The sequence below is a fragment of the Numida meleagris genome, chromosome 17 (assembly GCF_002078875.1).
Source record: "Numida meleagris isolate 19003 breed g44 Domestic line chromosome 17, NumMel1.0, whole genome shotgun sequence".
Classification (NCBI taxonomy): domain Eukaryota; kingdom Metazoa; phylum Chordata; class Aves; order Galliformes; family Numididae; genus Numida; species Numida meleagris.
The window spans coordinates 8,805,152-8,827,457 of NC_034425.1; the positions used below are offsets into that span (position 1 = coordinate 8,805,152).

General features: G+C 41.8%; 1 protein-coding gene across 6 annotated transcripts in view; it reads right to left on the bottom strand.

Annotated features, from left to right (window-relative positions):
- STXBP4 (syntaxin binding protein 4) overlaps positions 1-22,300 on the bottom strand; it is a 58,321-nt gene extending 36,021 nt beyond the window's left edge. For 3 of the 6 annotated variants that reach the window (XM_021414624.1, XM_021414627.1, XM_021414628.1), the window contains exons 1-17: positions 22,162-22,300; positions 21,117-21,229; positions 15,049-15,122; positions 14,768-14,863; positions 14,468-14,537; positions 13,557-13,631; positions 11,799-11,884; positions 11,029-11,158; positions 10,404-10,536; positions 8,418-8,524; positions 7,844-8,027; positions 6,850-6,928; positions 4,675-4,769; positions 4,102-4,198; positions 2,762-2,874; positions 1,996-2,082; positions 492-557 (exon numbers count right to left, since the gene is read on the bottom strand). In XM_021414624.1, coding sequence (XP_021270299.1) covers positions 492-557; positions 1,996-2,082; positions 2,762-2,874; positions 4,102-4,198; positions 4,675-4,769; positions 6,850-6,928; positions 7,844-8,027; positions 8,418-8,524; positions 10,404-10,536; positions 11,029-11,158; positions 11,799-11,884; positions 13,557-13,631; positions 14,468-14,537; positions 14,768-14,863; positions 15,049-15,122; positions 21,117-21,154 — 1,530 coding nt within the window. In that variant the 5' untranslated portion in view covers positions 21,155-21,229; positions 22,162-22,300. Of the gene's footprint in view, positions 1-491; positions 558-1,995; positions 2,083-2,761; positions 2,875-4,101; positions 4,199-4,674; positions 4,770-6,849; positions 6,929-7,843; positions 8,028-8,417; positions 8,525-10,403; positions 10,537-11,028; positions 11,159-11,798; positions 11,885-13,242; positions 13,392-13,556; positions 13,632-14,467; positions 14,538-14,767; positions 14,864-15,048; positions 15,123-21,116; positions 21,230-21,392; positions 21,585-22,161 lie in introns of those variants that run through there. The other 3 variants (XM_021414625.1, XM_021414626.1, XM_021414629.1) reach the window with 3 other exon arrangements.

Here is a 22,306-nt window from a genome sequence, read left to right on the forward strand (position 1 = left end):
ACCAGCTCCAGGCCGGAGTGACAGACTGCGGGCCCACGAAGGAGCGGAACCGCACGGTGCGCCACTGGGACGTATTTCTGGTTAAATTTATCCAAAAAAGAGTCTGGTTTATTCCATTCTCACTGCGGAGAGGCTGACACCACAATATTAATGGAGAAAGCTTTCAAGCAGTTCTCTCGCGTTTTAGGAATAAAAAGTAGCAACAATGGTGCTTAACAGAAACACAAACATATCAGAAACGTACAACTAATCTTTGCGTAACAGTAAGCGGAAAGATTTTTCAATTCTATTTTGTATTTTTGCATCCGATGCAACTGAAAGCCTTGAGAAACCTCCAAGGAACCCTGCAGCTTTCCAGGGGAGAAGAAAGGGGACCGGGCTGGGAGGAGGGCTGCCAGCAGCGCAGGACAGCAAAGCTGCTCCGCTTGGAATTCAGGATATAAACCAATTTCAAGAGAGGATGATTTTATGTTAAAGAAACTTCAGCATACTTGCTTGACTGCTTGTAGCTCCTCTGTTAACTGCTTCTGTAGATTCTGAGATTCAGATAATTCTTCCTGCCAAAAAAAAAATAAAATTAAATGAAGTATGCCATAGCTTGGATTCCAAACTAGCTTCCAGCTGCTCTGTCCCTGGTTTGTGACACACTCTGCAAATGACACTGGATAAACACACAAACACACGCATTTTAAAAGTTCTGGTGGAAAAAAAAATCAGGAAGTTTGCATAAAATCTGGGACAGAATCAAAATGTAATCTGTAGAGGACAGTTTTTGGAGGGCTCATTAATGTCACACTCATTACATTTCTCAAGCATCTGAGGATTATACACTGAGCATTTCTGCAGTGCAAATGAAACATGCTTTAAGCTTCTTGCTGCACAGCCACATAGAAAGTGAACAGAATAAAGACATTTTTGCAGCTTGAATAGCTTGCTGCACAACCTAGCATTCCCATTGAGGTATTCTCAGCACTGTGTCTGGCCATTCTTTCACCAGCAGCCTGCTACAGGCTGCACCATTTCCAGAAGCTTAAAAGCTCGGAAGAAGTTTATTAAAAGAGGTGCCATAAAAGCACAGAGATGCTCCCACTGAGTCAGACCGTGGTAATTCTCATTCAGTACCCTGCATTTGTTTACAGATGTTTACAGGAAAGAGATGAGGCAATTCTCTGAAAGCTGACATTACCAGCTTTCAACATCAGCTATTCAGGGACTCCTGGTCAGTGATCAGTGCTTCAAAGATCTCTAGAGATCAGGCTCTTTCATTTCAGTACAAAGTTCTTTGTGAGAAGAGTCCTTGTGCACAGAACTAAGAACAGCTCTCTGTGCGTCAACCCACAGCTTCTGCAGTCTCTAGCAAGGACAAATCTGTTGGGCCAGCTGGCCATTTACAGAATTGCTTGTCCTCTGGGATCACCCTTCCCACTCATGTCCAAGAACAAGAGCTAGGTGCACTCAATACACAACGAGAATTTTTTTTTTTATCTTTTGGATTGTTAAAGAAATTCAGGAGCATGGGACAATGGTTGTAACCTGAGGTATAAAGTAAAAATAAATATATTGCTTTTGGTCGTATGTATTCTGCAATGTCTGTGAATTGCAGACATTGCAATAGATTCATTTATCTTCCAGCTAACTTCTTGCAAATAGATTCATTTATCTTCCAGCTAACTTCTTTCAAAATTATTTGCACCTGCTCTGACACTGTGGTTACAAGGATCACACATTTCCAAAGCAAACTGCTATGCAAATCAGTCACTTCTCCAAAGACACTGCAGTGAAATGCCTGCTTCATCTCATCTCCCCCTGAATCAGATTTACAGGTGTGTTAGTGGTCTGTGTAACGCAGCTCATGTGAGCACACAATCTTTAAGTGTTATGCAGTTTGCTCTGCCTTTATTTATTCATCACAACTGGAACGTAACATTCAAAAGAAAAGCAGTAAAGAACACAAAAATTTGTCTCTTTATTAAATTAATACAAATCAAATGTTACCTTTAATTTGCTCACTTCTTTTAAAGCTTCATTTCTCTCCTTCTTCAGCTTTTCCAGGTCATCCTCCAAAGAATCACAGGTTACAAACTGTGCAGATTTAAACAGGCCCTGTTAGAAACCAGCACTACGTGCACCTCCCATGATCCTTAACATCCTATCTTATAAGGTCTTATTAAGAAAATGAGAGGATAACTTTAAAATAACTTAAAGCTCTGGAAAATGTTACTGAAAATACAAAGAGTTTTTAAGAAAATCCTGACCAACTTATCAAGAAATGAGTACTTTTCCTGCTACAAAGGACTAACAAAACCATTACAAAATACCAAGAATACTACAGTGTCACCGTTTTCTTCAATGTTTTAAATAATACATTATTGTAATTAAGTATTCCTACTCTACCAATTCACTACTATGGCATTCATTCTTAAATTACCTCCAGAATAAAGTGATACTCCACTTAGCAGCAGCGCAAATCACTGGACCCCATAACTCCTCATTATTCACACAGGTGGTAGCAATGTGTATGCCATTTAAGAAACCTTGGCAAATCATTGTTGTCTGTACTCACAACAACATCATTATGTGAATTGCTTTCTGCAAAGTAGGTTGCTTCAAAAAGCTTCACAGAAACTAGGTTATCTTAAAGCACAGCACGATACGGAGCTGTGCTAAAAACCCGCCCAAGATTTGGGGGTAATCTCACACATTGAGCACCCCAATAAGCTCCTCCCAACAGCTAAGCACTGCACACACACACATACTTTACCTGTGAATCTAACAAACTGGCAATTTCGTCGATCCCAAATGTTACAGGTTTTTGGCCACCATCTGTTGCATTCAATTGCACAGGGAACAGATTCCTTGCAACTTCAATGAAATCTAAAACAACAAAACAAGGCAGTTCAGGTTTGGTTGCTGTAGTCTGCAGGTTTGTGTTAGCAGCAGAATCAGTAGGTGCCACACAACTGCTCATAGCACAAAACAAGGCTGCTCTTAATACGCAGCATCTGCTCTCCACAACTTTCCTCAAGGAAAACATAAATTGTACAATCCTGTCAGACACATCCCTCTGAACAGAAACATTTGGTCAAGCTGACAAAATAAGAACAGGTCCTGGCACGAAATGCTTCTGAAGTTGTGGAGGAGAAAGGAAACCAAAGTTCAACCTCCAAGTACCTGCTTAGAGATGCTGGACGTTTGGCAGATCCCTGTGGAAAATTAAGTGAGATCTGCACATCTGTTTTACACCCGCCCTTCCCTGTGGATTGATCTTCCTAGAGGACAGAGTCTGCCTGCAGCAGAAAGAGACAATTCTGTGCAACCTCACAGCTCCACTGCACCTTTGTGAGCTCTTTAAAACCCCTGATAGAGACCTGGGAAAACTGATGCCAAGCAAGGGAATTGTACAAACACTGCGACAATCTCAATCCACGTGGCTTGAACTCACTAGACAATTGGAACGTATCACAGAAAATGTACTGCTACAATAGGAGAGGAACGCTGAAATGTAAAGGTCAGTTTGTGCACACCACATAAAATCCAATGTAAGATCCACCACCTTAACCAACAGGATACCTGAAAATCTGGAGTGGTTTAGTCCAAGAAATTATTTTTATATCAGTATGAAAATCACATGATATAAATTTTTTTTTTTTTTTACCAGTGCTTGATGCCGTTTTTCATAAATTTCAGGACATTTCCATCAGTTTTGGCCTCAGAAATATCACGTCTCAGTTTAAGACAAATACTATGAAACTCTTAGTGTCACCTACCAGCACTGCCACAACCAATGGGAGAAAGACCTAGACAAAGAATCGAGATGTCTCCATGCAAACATCTCTGCAGTGGGAGCTGCTCTTGGCTGTCACCAGCTGACCAAGTGAAACCATCTGTCAGGTTAGCTTCTTTCTCTACATTTCATTTACAGTCACTTTGTTTCAGAATTCCAAGCTTATTTTTATTGAATAGAAGAAGGTTTTTGCCCTAAAGTTCTGTTTTATTTGTGGTAGCAATCCATCACTGACGGAAAATATATTAACAGTTATTATCTATCATTTCTATATCCACAGATTTCATTATTCTCCAGGGTAATTAAGAAATGATTACCTCCAAAAGACACTGTTCCTTTCGAATCTTTCTGAAGTTGCTGCCTTAGGGCTTGCTGCTGTTCAGCTGAGGGCTGAATCCCGAGATAATTCAATGCCTGGAAGGAAAAAAACTTATTTTGGATAAAAAACACCAAAAGGACCAGGGATAATGACTGCAGGGACAGAGCCATACTTCAAAGAGCTTTTGTATCCGAGTGCACTCTCACTGACTACACTTTATTCCAGACACTCTTTGTGACTCTTCATTCTAATTGAGAGATGTTCAGATATTATTTAACCTTGAATACAGATGAGCATAATAAGCAAAACCCTTTGTCCTTAATAACTTTCTTAAAAATCCTGGGGGATGTTCAGATTCTCAGATGATTTAATCAGTAATTAGATTAACAAAAACAGTAATTTTCCCAATATATAAAATGAAATATTACCCCACAACCTGAAAGAGCTAGTCAAATAGGAAATGGAATGCCTTAAATTCATACCTTAAATTTTGTCAATTTAGGGATATCCTCCAAATGTTTTACACGGATAATAAGGAGGGAGGAAGGAAAATTCAGAAGAGTCTATTTACCCTCTCCAGCTTTTCTGCTTTGAGACGGATAGCAGAGTTGAAGGAAGTCATCTTTCCTGGCAGCTTGTAACCATTGCTCTGGCTGGGGGCAATGACTAAGAAGAAAAAAAAAAAGAAAAGCAATAATGATTCAGTTGTAATTCTTGCTTTGAAAAACTTAAGGATCGATACCTTAAACTAATTTGAAATTTTTTGAATTAGCAGAGAGGAACCAGAATAGTTTGAAGTGATTCATCAAGCATACAGATTATTCTTGTGGTATTTTTTCTTCTCAGATCTACAGAGTAACTCTGGAAACAGAAGGGGAAACACACTTGTGAATTCCAAGAAAGACCATACAGACACAGCCCAGCACAACCAGCAGCTCCTAGAAGCACCCCTAGTGATCTGGAGAACACGGTGGAGAAGAGGCAACCTTTGGAACCATCTGAACACAGAAAACAGGTGAAAGGCCCAGGGTGGTTGTGAATGCCCCGTCCCTGGATGCATTCAAGGCCAGGCTGGACGTGGCTCTGGGCAGCCTGGTCTGGTGGTTGGTGACCCTGCACTCAGCAGAGGGGTTGAAACTCGATGATCTTTGAGGTCCTTTTCAACCCGGACCATCTAGTTTGATTCTATGATTATATGCCAAAAAAAAAAAAAAACCACAGCCATAAACCAAAACAGCTTGAAAATCTCTAACACTAACACCTCTTATGTGTTATACTGAATTCTGAAGACAGCAGGCTAGAACCTCAGCTGAATTGGCACACTTTCAACTCAGAATGAAAAAGCTTTTGGCATGATTTTCTGCAAGAATTCCTCAAAATTATGCTGATTTCTCCCATGGCATTACAAAAAAATGCAAAAGCTACTTCCATTTTTCAAGGTTATCCTTGAGAAAGGGCAGCATGGGAGAAGCAGCAGCTTTGGTTAAGGACTGGCTACAGCTGAAGCGACAAGTGACAATAAACTTCAAGCTGGAGCTGCAGGTCTTTCTGCTTTCTACTCTGTTGGCTATGCTCTTCAGAGAGGCTGACAAACTGCGGCCTTCTTCTTCTCTTCAGGCAGCAGTGAAGCTCCCATGTATATTAAACGAGTCTCATATTCTGAACATACCCAGCGACAGCTGCTTGTCTTGTGCCTTTGATTTAATCACAGTGTTTTTCATCACCAGTATGACAGATCTGTGATCATTAAACTCCAGGTGTATTCAACACTACAGCCCTTCCAGCATCAAAAGTTCATACTCTGTCAGCTCACCCTTCAGGGAAGGAAACAAACTGGTCAGGTTTGCACTACGGAGACTGTTTCATCTAGAGTTAGGATATCTAATGTGGACCACAATAAACCCAGGTACAATTTAAATAATGTCAGTGCAGCAACATCTAGGATGAATCAGATGCTGTATGTTTGTCCTTCACCTTATCACTCTTCCCCCTCCAACAAAAAAAAGCATGAGTTACTCCTGCTTACTGCTGCTCAGAATATAGTTCAGGTTTTCATAGAGAGATCCAGTTTTATTATTGTTTTATATGAGGATCTCATAATCACGTCTGCATTCACACTGTTTATAAATACATTGCATATTAGTGTCTCAAAGGAATTACAACTGTTCAGTTCAGGTTTGGTTCAGACCAAGTTCTAGAACCTCTTTAGTTTTCCTTATTGTTGCTTTCATAGCATGTATTTAAAGATAAAATCCAAGTGACTGCAGTCCTAGCTTGTAACATCACAGCTCTCAAATCTAAATACACTCACATGCATTCTATTTGTTATTAATTGAAATAGTGCTAGAGGTCTGCATGTTATTTCTATACTTCCAAATCCTCGATTAAAAAACGTGCAAGCAGTATACATCCACAGCATTTCATTAAATCCAGAAAGCACAGTTCCTATGGCAACGTAATCTTGATCTATATGTGAGTCCTCATTATCTCGTTTCTACTGAGTCTGTTATCATTACTGCTATATAGCAAATGTTGTTATCACTCATTTTTGTTTGGTTTCAGATGTTTGCTGTTATATCTGACAGAAGTCCCCGCACAATCCACTGATCTTTGTTCATTTTGTACTATAAAAATGGTGCAATATTCCTTTTCTTAAAAGCCTACGGAATCTCACTACATACTATTTTCTGTTAAGACAAATACTGAAAAGAAAAAAAGGGTGACAGGGAATTAAATCAGCATTTACCATGAACAGATACATCAGCAGGACTGCTCTCTGCAGAGGTAATTGGAGGCTGTTCTTCCATTTTGACTCTAGATTCCATCTGTGAAAGGAAATCAAAAGTCATGAAACACCATTTTCTAAGTAGGTCACAAGCCAGACCAGAAATACACATTAAACCAAGAGAGGGAAAAATAGGGCTGAGCAGACTAAAACAACTCCAGAGGAAAACACAAAGCATGGCAAGAAGGTGTTACAGCCAGAACTCAGACCGGGCCCTTATCAAAACCTTCCATGGGTTTTGAGTGTGTTCACAGATGACACTGTGCTGTTTGCATAGTGTTCATGCAACTTGCTTCAATGCTTACATCCGTGATAGGAAAGAAGAGTGGGTAAGAATTGAGCATGAACATGAAAACAATTGAGAATCACATTCTGACTCTGTTTGACAGGGAGTGTTTTATTCTTCCTTGTTCAAAGGAAAGGCTTTATTTGGTTTCAAAAGTTTTTTTTTTTTTTTGAAAAACAGAAATCATACAATAGCCAAAAAAATGTTATTTCTTACGTTCAGCATTGTTTCTATACATTATGTATGAACAGCACGAACTGAAATGCTTGGTACTTAGCCAAAATAAAGAAAACTTCCCATTTTTCTGGGATGCTGATTTTTAAGCAAAAATTTCTTCGTCATGGAAGAAGTGTAACCTGTGAGACTGTACTGTACTCACAGAAACCATCAAGTACTTACACTCTGAGCTACAAAACTGAATAACTTGCAAATATCAAGTTCTGAATCTTTACTGCCACAGAAAAAGAAAGAGCTTTGTAACTATGAATGCAGTTAGTGCTAATTTTAAGAGATTTCTTTTCTTATTACAAGTCAAATAATACTATTATTACTCTCATCAGTGTTTACTTGGCTGTTACACAACGTGTCTTGAAAGAATCCTACTCTGAAGTTCCAATAAAATCCAGAACAGAACCATTTCCTTGTTACAGGAGCAGTAAGCTTACTCACAGCACCAGGAGGGAGCGCTGGGACAAGCTTCGGGGCAGGAGATGCTACAGGACCAGGGCCTGCAGCTTGCTGTCCTCCAAGGGCTGCAGAAGATGGCAAGAGACTGCAAGGACGCTGCAGATTCTCTGAGTAACCGGGAACACTTTTTTGTCTTATAAAAGCTATCTCGCAGAAACTTTCAAACCTAAAAATAAAAGTTAAAAAGCTTTCAGCATACCGGATGCTATTCTATTCATAAAAGTACAAATTACCAGGGCAAACACTGTATTTGCCCCAACACTGCATTATTTCCTCTTTTGTTTTTCTAAAAAGATGTTTCACTCTCTATCATTTGAACAGGTAAGCAGTGCTTTTTCCGCTTTCTTTCTCTCCTTTAAAAGGAATGAAAACACAATTTTAAACAGCTAACGGGTTCATTCAAGTCTCCTTCTGTGACAGCACTGCAGCTGAGTATTTCAGAACCACAAACACCCCTTGTGTCTCCCCTAAGCACACATAACATTTCGCAGTAACCCCCTATTTAACGGTGTCTAGTAGCCCACTTTGGAGTTAGCTGGCTGGCAGTGGCAGATACCTCGTCCTGGCTCTGTCAATGATACTTTTTGCCTCTTCATAGGACACGCCGATCATCGACTCCTTGTTGACGGAGACAAGCTGATCCCCAGGCTGCAGTCGTCCATCCTAACCCACAACACACAAAAAAACAAAACCACAGATTTTGTATTAACTACTAACACTGTAGGGAGGGCTGCACAATCACAGCATCCACCTCTGGATCTGCTAAAACATGAAATACACCAACAGCCATACATTTTCCCAGCATTTACTGTTGGTTTCCTTAGTAACACCATAGGAAATTGAAGGACTAAAAGCACCTCACACAATACATCCCAGGTTAGTATCGGATTTCTTCTCTACCCTTTGATTAGCTGTGGAGGATACACACTTCATTCCACAGAACTAATTAGTTGTTTACACTTTCACTGTTAGGAATTGGCCAGTCAGAATAACCATAGAAATAACCACAGAAATAATATTGTCAACTCTGTGCGTCTGTTGAATTATTCATTGCAAGTTTCCTACCAGCACAGGAACACATCACTTGTCTGTTCCAGGGACTGCAAGGCAAAACTTTTCAATACATGTGGGTAGATTTCTCACTAATTCAAAACTTTCTCTACTCACTTTTTAAACAAGCATTACCGATTTAACCAAAAATGCATGGCATTTACCTGTGTATTACACATCACCCATGCCTGTGGTTGCAGATTTAGTTAAAACAATTCTGCAAAGCAATGCACATTGACCAAAGTCTGTGTTCTTCATTTTTTAAGAAATGAATCATAGAAGCAATCTGACCAGGTTAACTAAATTACACAAGAAGATTCACAGGCAATGAAATGTCTTTTTAAGACTAGTCTGATTTGACATACTTAATACTCTCACACATTAAAATTCAGTTATGCCATTTCAGCATATGATAGCATTTTGTCACATTTTCTGTCAGGAAAAGCTCAGGTCTTCCGTTTCTCATGCAAGCAACCTGTTAAAAGATCTCAATTTCAATGCTGCCCTCCGGTGGCAGAGATTTAAAATGCACTCCTCGTTCAGGTTTCTCAAACAGGGTAAGGAAGAGGGGGAAATTACCCCTAGCATTGCTAAGGTTAGAACCTACTGCATACTCATGGCTCAGTCTCACTCCACCGATTACAAGCATGACAGACTGTAAGTGCTTTAAATTACACATTGACAATGAGAAAAATATTTCAAAAGCCAAAACAGAACAGCAGAAAAGAAGAAGGATTACCATTTATCTATTAAAAGAAGTCTTGGAGAGATACGGCGTTTTTTTCCCTTCAATCTTGCCTTTTAGGATTAACCTTAATCTACAGCTATTCAATCAGAAATACTTTAAGACTGTTTTGGAGCAAAACTCACTGCTTGTGAAATTACCCTCTTGCTTGGCAGATGGCAAACACTGGTTTATCTACACATCAAAATAACCATAATAACAGGATGACAAGGAGACAACTTAGATAAACAGTTCTGTGTACTTGAACCAGACCGTTCTGTTGTTTATTTTTCTAAACCTACAAGCTCTCCTGATTTACATACTGCACTTGTCATCAGTGACAACAGTAAGCAGTACGGATTCAAACAATTTATAAGCTTGCATTATTATTATTTTTTTTTAATATTTTTTGCCTGCACAATGCTTTTCAACTGCAAGGATTCAGCTAAGTCAAGTCCAAGGGGGGAAAGAAACGCAAGTCTGCAGGTCCGTCCCCTCCTTGCTGATTTACCTTGCATCATAAAACCTCTTACAAAAAAATTGCTTTCTTAGTTTCTCCTATGTGGAATGGGGAAGAAGATCTTCATTTACCTCACACAAACTCAAATAATTTTCATTACGAGGTAACCATGATATGGCGTAAGGAGGTAATTCTGTCCAGGGAGAAAGAAAAATGAATTTCACCAATATGCAGAACATACATAGATATAAAATGAAGGCAAAAATACAGGGGACTCAACAGCGTGAGAAGGAAAAGCCTTAATCTACCTTATGACAGTCACCACCAGGGATAATCTCTTGAATGTACACCAAAGGCCCTTCACTTCGGTCAATTCCTCCTACAATATCCAAGCCCAGGCTTGCTCCTTTGCAAACAGAGATGATCTGAAATGCACTGTCCCTGGGAAGAGAAAGAAAATACAGAATTACCTCACAAATGACAGTGTCTAGCCTGTTGATTTCACAGATGCATAGCACTGTAACAAACACAACCAGTGGACGGAATCTCAATGTTAAAGCTCTATACAGCTCGCTTACTACAAAATCTGTAACTTAGGGTTACTTCAGGGAATTCCAAATGGAACCACTATATAATTCTGCAAGACTAAGCTTTGCTAATGCATATATATATATCTCCAATGGACCATCCAGGCACACACGAACCAGAAGCATTCATTCATTACAAGACACTAAGAAGAACAGTCAACCTGATAAATCTAATTTTACCACATGAACAATAAAAAAAATGAGAAAAAAAGGGGTAAAATAACTTCTAGAATCTGACAGTTTGCATTATCAATGGTATTACAGGATTTAAAATACAGTAATTTTGAGCACTTCACTGCTCAACTCCCTCTCACACAAGGGAGTTACAATCAGCTTTGGGAATTACTTTGCAATCTTTGGTGATGCTGCTGGTACAGAATTTTTTCTGCTGACAGTGGTGGTAATGTCCTCTGGAGGCAGCTGAGGACTCTGTGACCTTGAGGATGACCCAGAAGAAAGGCTGTCCACAGGTTTTCCTTAAAGAATAATAAAAAAGGAGAAGTAAAACACACCTTTGGGAAAAAGCACAAAGTTTCAACTCACTGAAGTGGTTTGGTGGCACTAACGCTAGGAACACGTTAGGAAGCAAAAAACTGTAAAGAGCTGGGCAAAGAGAAGAAAGTTTTAAGTCTATACAGCTAAGACTTGCAGCCAGCATTCCAGGAACAACTCTTTACAACAGAGCAAGGAATGATTTTTCCAATGTGGTGCAAAAAAAATCCCATCATAACTGACTTTCCAAAAGAGTAATGGATTTGTAATTGCTGTATACAGGCATTCTACATGGTACGCTACCTCAGATTTTTATTAGTACCTTGTAATCTTATGGTACTTCTCATCTACAAATATCAAGCACCGTTCACACAATTAATTAAAATTGCTGAAAGTAGACAGTAGAATATATATTTTAAAGTTGGGAAAGCTGACACACAAACCAGTTAATTTACATGTTCAGACTACAAAGCAAATGTTAAAGTCACGAGTAGATGTGCTTTGTCCAACTTGCTCTTGCTCCAGTACACCCTTCCCACAAACCCTTTCAGTGCTGGCTTCTCATGCACACACGTATAAATTCTGTCCTACCAGATTACGTCAAGGCAGGAAGCAATCACTCACCAGCTGATAGCTGTGTTGGAGAACTTCTTGCAGAGTAGGTGTCACTATGAGAGCCGTACTTATCCATCAGGTCAAGGAATTCCTTCCTGCGGAAGTAAAAGAGATCCTCTTTGTCAGGACTCGGTATTAGCTCTACATGCACACTCTGAGATTTGCTAGTACCTCTGCTGAATAGTCAGTCACTCTTCTACAGAAAGGAAAACATAGGTACGCTGTTGAAAAAAAAGATCAAAAATAAAAATGGTGTTCTTTGCAATCCTATTAAAACAAACCGGCAAAAAAGCAGCAGAGATGTAGAATGAATTGCATGCATTAAAGAAAAAGTAACAACTCCTTATTAATCTAATACTGAATGCAGTCCAACAGAAAAGCATATTTTTAATAATCTGTGTATCTCAGTAATAAAAAATGTAAAAAAAAAAATGTAAAAATTGAGAATGATATAAGTCAGACACATCATCAAATTAATATCACACAGTTAGAGAGAGAGGACAAAATTAACTGATTGCAGTAAATGTAGCTCCCCCATCATTGGGGTGGCTGCAGAGAGTTATTGTAATCTGTTTTTATTTAATGACCATTTACTGAACTAATGTTGAACACGGAGAAAAGACACAAACCCAGTTAAACTAAATCAAACCCTTCATCACAGGGACGTACAGTCACCATTCATTCATTCAGAGGAGTCTGAGGGAGGGACTACATGGAGCAGTACAGCATTCTGTGCAGGACACTGAGCGTACCACCAGAATGAAAGGCCTGATGGATTTTAATTATTCAGGGAGTTCAGAGGAACTAGGTCAGTATGCTTTAGATAAAAGCAGATTAAGGGTACACCTCATGCATCTAGGCAGCCTGAAAAAAGGAGAGATCAGAACCTGCAGCAGAGAATCATTTACATTTCTGTCAAATACAAAAATAAAGGAGCAGAAAGAGGAAGGGTGAGTTGAATGAAACACTGAAGGAATTTAGAGAAAACTCCTTTAGAGAGATTACTTTAAGTGGAACATCCCACAAACAGTAAATAACAGCAGTTACCCTTGCAATGACTGTAAAATACAGTTGTGTAACAGCCGTTTCCTCCAGAGATGTAAGTCAGGAGGGGATACAGATGTGCATCCTAACATTCCCCATGATTCCATGCCAACATCGGTTTGCATGGCTAACTTTAGACAACAAGATTAAAGCAATATTTAACATAAATGTTCTTACAATGGAGGTTTTGGACAACATGCTGCTGTGAACAGTTTAACCTACTTAGCCTAACTAATTCAGAGCTCATTAGAGACTGAAAAGAAAACTCCTGAGGGGAATCAACCAAATTTGCCTTTTTCCATAAGGGAAGACCAGCTTAAATAATACACCTTTGTGGTACTGTAAGTCTATTATATTCCTAATTCTTTATCATTTTAAAACGTGAGAAGTGTTAAAAAAAAAAAACTACCATTACTGTAAATAAATCATAATGGTATCAGCTGGTAGCGTAACGTTTCAATCCTCTTCATTAAAGTGAAATTGGCCAGAGCTCACCACCATGAACAGCCTCGATAAAGCGAGCGTTCCATTCCCCCCTGCCCAGGGCACTAAGAAGATGAATTGTTGTCACATATAACAGTGAAAATCGTGACGTGTGCTGCAGTTCTGTGATTAATCCTCATCTGAAAGAAAAACACGTGCAACCCTGACCCCTTCAACCTTAGGTGTCACATTGGACTTGGTCAGTTTGGAGGCAAAACCGAGGCTTTATTTTTCTCTTACTTTGCTTCTTCATCTCTGGCAACCAGCAGAGACATGTGGTTTGATGCCGAAGCTGTTCGCAAGATGTCAACGGCCCTAGGAGGGAAAATAATTAAGTAAATACATCAAGGTTTCAAGCAAGGTGGGAAATGCTAAAATAGTGGGAAAATGAACACATTCTTTATGTAGTTAATCATTTTAACAGCCAGATACAGAGAAAAGAAGCTTGTCAGCAGCATAACTCAAAAATTAAGCACTGGAGAACTGAGTGAGTCTGGGTGACCAGTAAGTCAGTGCCAGGAATAACCTGGGATTGCCCTCTCTTTCCCACCCTTTTGTCCCCATCTCTCCCTGGTCCATCCTACTGCCTGCCTGGATCTCCTTCAGAATTAACAGCCTATGTCAGAGGAAGAACATTGCTCTGATCCGCTTCATTGCTCAGGATTTCCCTCAGCAACATATACTGTAATTTTACTTTTAATTTTAGATCTACATCTTACTCCAAAACTAGGCTCCACACTGATCTCTGGTGATCCAGCTACAGAAAACATTCTACGTTTTTTTCTAAGCAACATCTCCTTAATTGTCCCATTACAATGATACTCATTAGCTGCATCATTTACTCTCACCAATATTCAATCAACACATAGTTATAAAAATATTGTAACAGCTTAATATCTTATAATGCTATTTACACACACATTCAATAAGCTACAACATTACGAAACAGACTTATTCTGTCACGACAAAAGCATCTAAACACCTGCCACTTTTCTATGATGGCTTTGCATAATCAGGATGAATTCATTGCTACTTTAACTCCAGTGACCTCAGTGGAGCAGTCGTCTTCCATCAGTGGTCAACACGGTCCAAAAAAATCCCAAGCAGCATTCCAAGCTCTAGTAAACACCTCCTCAGCAGTACACACACACCTTTCATTGGTTACTCCGGTTAAGTTTTCTCCATTGACATCCAGAATGAGATCTCCCGCGAGCAAACGGCCTGCAATGAAATCAACAGCAATTCATGAATCAGCAGGGGAGTGGTGAACGTATTATATCTTGGAAATAAACCAGGATATATTCTTTCAATTTAAAGTAAGCTACAATATCAGGAATCCTGGCTACACTGCGCTCTTTTAGATGTCCTAGTTCACACAGTAAAGTAAAGAAGAATTGTTTCGACAGCTTTTTATTTACAGCAGGTTTGCAACAAAAACATAAATTACTTACTATCTACAGCAGCAACCCCTCCAGGCAGAATTCTCTTTATGAAAATCCCATAATCTTCTGCTGTTTGTGCCCGGTAACCTCCAATTATTTTAACTCCTGTGCAACAAAAGAAACAGGCAAGAAATTGGTTATTCCACCTACAGTGCTAAACTGATTTACAGCCAAGTCCGTAAAAGGCAGATAAATTCAACTTCAACCGACTTCACTGTGAACTGGCAAAGCTCACAAGGTGCTTTTAGATCTCGTTTCCTCTGAATCAACAGAATGTGCCATCTAGTTACCTAATCCATTTTGACAGTCAGAAAAAGAAATGCGGTGAACAGCTCGATTGATTCCATGAGGGCCCATAATTGTCCTAGGAAATAAAATAAGAGTCGTTAAATCCCTAATAAATCAATGTATGTAAAGCTAAGTTAATACAGAAGAAAGTACAGTGACCGCGTTTGGAACTAACACAAACCCAAAGCAGCCTTCTTGGCAATTCCATATTATTTGATCCCTCCAATGAAAATGCAATCTGCTCATCAGAACTCCGAGATGGTAACGGTAAGATGAAGCACGCTTCACTTCCTTTTCTCCAAAAGCATTTCTGGCTGGATTCTGAATCCCACCAGCTTAACTGTTAGGCCAAAAGAACACACTGCAACATCTCAGCTCAGGTAACGACTGTTAGAACAGAACCACAACTAAGATAGTGTGTGCAAAAATGATTTCTAAGATATCTAACATCTAACTGTGATTATTCATTAACATAATCTTTTCCCTGAAGTCTCTCACTTTTTCTTCAACGCTGTTCCATTTAAAAAGGCCTCTTTGCAAACTCTGCCTGCTCCCCTGTGCACCTCCCACCCAGGCCAGCACTGCAAGATGGCACAAAGCAAAGTACACAAAGCAAAATCAGATCCCTGAAACCTGCATTCACAATCTCATCCCAAGTACACTGCTGTGAGAATGTAAAGGGGTGAGACCTATAAATCCAGAGGAGTTCTCCACGCTTTGAAATGGTGATCTTTCACTTAGGTAACTACTACAGGAAATCCAGTGCATCACAGACGCTCTGTCCTCGCCCTGTACCACTCTGGGAGAAGACTCACCAGATGCCTTCTAGAAAAAAGCAGCAGCACTGTTCAGGTTCTCCTGCTCTGACCCACATTTTGTTCTGTATTAGATAACGAGCAGTGTTTTCTAGAGCATGATGTCAAAGTGAAATGGAACAACTAGAATTCATTAACGGGGAAAAGAAGATCAAAGTGGAGGACACAGTGACCCAAATCCTCCCACGCCACCAAATCCAGCACAGGGCTGCAGCTCCAAGCCTGAAACCCCATATTTCTGTGAAGCTGCAGAACGTGTCATTAAAGTGTGTGATGCCAGAGAAGACAAAAATCCAGAAGGTCCAGATGTTCCTAAATTCCAGCACCAGGTGACAAATTCATGCCCTAAAGAACATGCCAACTTCTTTCATTTTTGTGCAAGAAAACTGGGTGAGTCTTTTATCAAGGGGTAAGCACTTAAAAATACAACAACCTGTTCCAGAACCTCAAATTTCCAAGCATTTGCAAAATCAGCCTAATTAGAGCAGCCTAATCATTCTTCCCATCCTTTTCCTATCTTGCCTTCTGTTCCCACTGTTCTATTCCTCATGCAGCTGGACTCTGGCTGGCACTCTGCAAAGACCCACAGACTGGCATTTATTATTCAATACGTATTCTGTTCAGTAACAGAGATCTCAGTTACACAGAGCTTCCTTAGTTCCATCGTGCAGTACTGCCATGTTGTCCATCCAAAACACCGCACCTTCTCCTTATCTTCCAAAGCATCAGTGAAGAGCCAATGGCAGCAAACAAAGCTCTCTCACCACGTGCACTGAGTATCATTAGTTTAGCCAGAGCTTTCAAAAAAGAGAATCTCAAAGCAAGGGCAAATGTTGAGCTTCAACTCTACGCGGTTTATTTTTGTGAAGATCGAAAATATTCGATCTCAGATTTTAAGTATTTCAAAAGGCTCTGGAGCTCACAGTATATATGCGATAGGATCACGATATATTATCAAACTGGGGCACAGAACACATCGTACGAAAGGAGCTACGTTTCCAGGAGTAATGCTTGCAAGAGAGATCCAACTCATGTGAAATTCACTCTGAGAGGATATAGAGAATGTGAATCAACTGGCAGCAATAACAGAAAACAATTTCAGCGTTCTTTGTAGGAAAATATGCAAATTAATTTATCAATTAAATGCTGCTGCTCTCTCCTATGGAAGTCACACAAAAACACTTGTGAGCAAGCTTCCAGCAGGCAGAGGGAAACAGATGAGAGGCAAGAGATGAAATAAACAAGAAGGCGCAGACAAAACGTGCACTGTGACTTTGTTACACTGAAATTATGAAAAAATATTCAAAAACATTTCAGCTGAAGTCCTGGAATGGTAGCAGACACAGCTCTGTGCACATGGTCCAGTAAGGCAATTAAAATGAAATCTCTGATATTCTTTTCTATTACTTTGTTACCAGCACATAGGAGGAAGCCAACAGTTCTGCTTTACGCCTTCTGCAGACGGAGCAGAACACACAGCTCTGAACCCTCGTCTGTTCTGAACTCCTGGGAAAACACCGGTCGCTTACGTCTACGCACTGCTTAGCTAGACTTAGCAAGGGATAACAGCAGCCCCTCGCAATGAGCCATCACTTGACACTTACACAAGGTCTAAATGATAACCTCTGTCTGCTTACAAAAAGAAAGCAGCAGCTGAAAGCAGCTACAGCCCGTAAAGGACCTGAAGGGCACTGTCCCTGACTACAGGCAGGAAATGCCAGCAGAACCGAACGGCTGAGCCTACCAGTACAGCAGAGAGAGACCATCAAAACGCTCCGGTTCATCTTCGTCCCCAGGTGAGAGCAAGGACATTGTTCAGCACAGCGCAGCAAAGCACCCGAAGCACAGCAGAGGCTCCCAGCTCAACTGGATGAAGGTTACGCGCAGGACAATTTCTGCTACTAACCAAAAAAGATCAGACACTGCCCCAGCCGAGTGTCTCTGCCCGCTTAATCTGCTCTGAAACCCTCTGCGTCACATGGACTAATTCAGCTATGGAGGTAACGTTTACTTTTTCTCCTTTGAAACCACGGTTTGTAGCAACTTGAAAGAGACTGATAAATGCAAGAGAGGGAAAAGTCACTTGCGTTTACTAAAGCTGTGATTATGCGATCTCTATTTAGCAGCAGCAACCAAGGGAAATAATTAAACTTATTCACTCGTGTTCGTCCAGTTCTTTATTTATGTGCTCCCTACAGACAAGGTCAGGAGCAGTAACTCCTGACCTCCCTAATGCAGCCTGCCCAGCAAACTGGGTCACCTCCACCCAGCACGAAAGGGAAAGCCCAGGGAGCAGACAGACGGAAGCATTAGACAAAGGCCATCGTGCCATTACTTTGCACTCTCAGACTCGCTCCTGCTACGAGGCTTGGTCCTTGCACTGATTTTCAGAAGTTCCGAGCTTCTCAAATCAATTTGGTTACCATTTTCCACCACACTTGCATCACAACGCACTCCTGTAATCCCCCACTTCCTAAAATACCTTGGAAGTATTGCAGTGTAAAATGAAAACCAAACACTGTGTGTTGGCTGAAGGCTTTACGAGGAATCCTCTCTGCAGCAGGGTGTCACCTTGCAGTGAGACAGCATCTGTCAGCGTCTGGAGCCGCTCAGTGGGACAGCTTGGCTATGCCAGGAATGCATCTGCACAGCTCAAGTGCTTTTTTTTGTTGTTAAAGTTAGAGTAACTGTGGTTTTATTAGCATGTGGTCATTCCGGGAAATGAGTGTTTTTGCTTACAAGCCATGTATTATATGGTGATCAAGAATTCTGAGATCAGTGCTCGCACTGCACTCCCAGCACGCAAAGCAGAAAGCTGAAGGCAGAAAGCCAAAGTGACCCACGAGAGACAGACAAGCCTAAGGATGGAAGCAGAAATCTGAAAGCAGCCTGCCCAATTCCCACAAAGCAAAGGACTCCCACCGGCCCCATTTACATTGCTCACACACATTCAGTGATGAAAACGTGTGCTCTGTAGTCTTTTCTAATCAGTTTAACTCTGCTGCTGTTACTGGTGTTTGTCCAAAGGAGGAAAAATCACTGTTATTTTCAGCACTGCATCAATTGGATTTGCTCCAGGCAAGGTTACAGAAAATAGCAAATAAAATACCCACTGCCTTCCTACAACTATTTTTTCAGCATTCTTAACAGAGCAGTTCAGTGTGGGGTATCACTGCACGGAGCACGTGTCAGAACAAATCACTCAGATCAACACTGCCTGTTCACAGCATCATGCTTTCTGCAACAGAAACACGCACAATTAAAAATAACGTTTCAAAGCTACATATTTCCATCATTGAAAAGCAAAGACTGAGCTTTATTAAACCAGGCACAATAAGCTTCCAGCAACATACGCAGATGCAAAGTAGCATCAACCTCCTCATTGCTCCAACCTAGTTTTAGTAGTTTGGTTATCAAAAATACAGCACTTGTTCAAAAACTTGCTCCTCCATTCCTCCTTCAAGAGAGAACTGCAGTTCAGCATCCTGAGCTCCTCCCCAATGCTTCTGCCCCTCTTCACCTTAGAATCCTCCTGCTGTGCTGCTCCTGCTGTTCCTAAAGAGTCATACAGAAAACTGGGATTGCTTCTGTCAGCTCTCTGCCATTCAAGAACATACTCTGTGGGATACAAATTCCCTTTTACTGCCAGGAAGAGCTTGGAACACTGTGACACTTGAAAACCTACTCCTGCTACGGGCAAGTCAGACTTGAACTTTCGTGGGAGATGGGGCAGGGCTGTGCAGCAGGCAGACTGAGGCTCCTTTTCTAACAGCCAGAAAACTGCCCCGGTGTGGCAACGTTTTAAATTATGACTCAGCTTTCCCCAAGGAAATTTTGTAATGCTTCAGCAACCAAAACAGACTACAGGATAATTTAGCAGATGATAAAAAGACCTGCATCATCTCTGGTAGCAAGACACACAAGATCTTCACAAATTAGAAGGGGCTTTCATGAAAGCCCCATTTAAGCCAATGAGGTAAACAACACCTTTTTAGGTTTGCTAACCCTAAAAAGTGAAAATTCATTGTGACGCTACGGACCCAGCCAAGAGAACGCTTGATAACACAGTGTGAACAAACTTTTTCTTCTGATCTACCTCAAAGCACTAATTATTCAAACATGTATTTTGTTGATTAGATCGTACTGATTAAAAGAGAACATGTAACTATATGCTCATCAGTAAACACGGGGAAAAAAAGGTTGAGCAACAGAGAAATCGTGGGGAAGCACAAATGGTTGGAGGGTAAGCCCTGCATACAGCAGGGAGGTATTTCTGAAGTTTAGGCAAACCTCAATTAACATCTAATCAGCTGCATTCCTGAAGCACTCTACAGTGATACTGTCTCCCAGAGTTTAAAAAAAGTCCAAGAAACAACGGCCTTGCACCACGATGCGGTGCAGGTACAGTTACGTGCACAAACTTCACGTTCATCTCCCATCTGATAAATTGCTTGTGGCAGTCAGTGATCCATTAACCATCCACATGAAACACTTCACATGCACCGAGCAAAACGGAACTATTTAAAGCTGTGGTTTTGTATTACATGCCCTTTCACCCTTTATTTCCATTTGCTTCTACAGCAAAAGTAAAAAGCAAGCCAACTTTCTTAATGTGTTATTCTGGGTTTTTTCTGTTTGCGTGATTTAACTAAGTTATTTGCAAAATGACATCATTATGCCATGCTAATTGCTTAATGATGCTTCTAAGTACCACGAGCAGGATCCCAGTGCAGAAACACAGCAAACATGATACAGTCCACCAAGAGCTGCCTGCGCCTGTTTTTAATTACAGATTTGATGATGCTGTTGGCATGGTTACTGGGCAGTTTATGACATGAAAATCATTCTTATTATTCTGGAAATATGATGATTACAATACATCAACTCCATTCAGTTATGCCAGTGTAGTTACTGTATATGCACAAGGAACCTGTCTGCTATACAGCCCACAAGGATGTTTCCATAGTCTTAGGAGCATTCATGAACTTTTCTGTGGGGTTTTATCTGTGGAGAACCAGCTCGAGCAGAGTGCTGATAAACCTGGGGAGAAGCACAGGAGCTCTCTTCCCTCTCTGTGTGAACTCACTGGTGTCAGTGTCACCTTTTGTAAGAAGCTGCTTCAGACTGTTTCAATATCAAAGTTGTTTTTTAAGGCATCATCAAAACACATTTCTGTGAAGAAAACTGCAAAAGCTTTCACGTTACAGACCCGTAATTGTTGTATTCCTGTATGCAGGGGAAAAAAATGTACTTACGTTTTATTGGAATTTGTTCGAGGAGCTGTTTCGGACATCTTCTACTTCGGTAAAAATTCAGAATGAAGAATTCTGAAACACGAGGCCCTGCCTCATAACTGAGGCAACAACTGCTGTGAAAAAGGAAGAAAACACTCCTTCAAACTCACACGGCTACGTCTTTTCTCAGGCATGACAACCATCCCATCGCTGACCCGCACCGGGATCACGTGGGGAAAAGAAGCTGCGATAAACCAAATACTTCAGTGCTGAAAAAAGCAGCTAACAGTTCTGGACCTGGCTATGCACTGCATAAAACATCCAACATCCTCATTCACCCTCAACCGACGGCACAGACAGGAGAAGTAAACCTACGACTAAAACCTAAGAGACGAACGAAGCCACCGAGATTAAAACACCTGTGAGCAACGCGATGCTAACCGGGCTCAGCTGCAGCCAGCCGAAGGGGCCGCAGCGACAGCCCCGACACGAAACCACCCGCTCCGCCCGCGGCGAACCCCGCGCTGGGGGGGGCACGAAGCCCCAGGTGCGGCCGCGGAGCGCCCAGCAGCGCGCGGGGAAGCACAGGTGCTCGCACGGCCGGGAGGACTCGGGGCTCCGGGCTGCAGCTGTGCAGCACCGGCCAGTGCTGGAACACGCACCCGCGCGCATTGGACGCTCCCGCACGGAGGAGCGATACGGTCACTGCGGACAAGGCTGCAGTAAACGCTTTCGGATCCCCCGTCTAAAGGCTGAAAAACTCCGCTAGCTAAACGCGGCAGCGCTGCTTCGCTGTGGTTTTTTTTTTTTTTTTTGCTTTCTCGACGCCCCTGAACGGAGAACGGAGACGGGACGGCCCCGCGGGGCGTGGGGGAGCGGACACAGCGCGGGGCGGCGCGGCTGGGACGGAGCGGCTGCAGCGCGGCCCGGAGGCACCGCGACTCACACAGCGGCCCCGCTGCTCCCGCGGGGTTGGGGGCCCTCATCCCGCGCACGGACAAAGCCCACGCGGTGCGCGGCTCCCGGGGACAAAGAGCGCGCCGACCGGCGGGGCCGGGACAGTTACCTCGGGACGCAGACACCGCCCTCGCGGCGCGGCAGGACGCGGGGGAACAACGCCGAGGTCCAGCGGGGAGCCCCGCACGCCTCAACGGGACGGCGCCCACGGCCCCGCGCGCGGCTCGCACCGCTCCCGCCCTCAGCGGGACCGC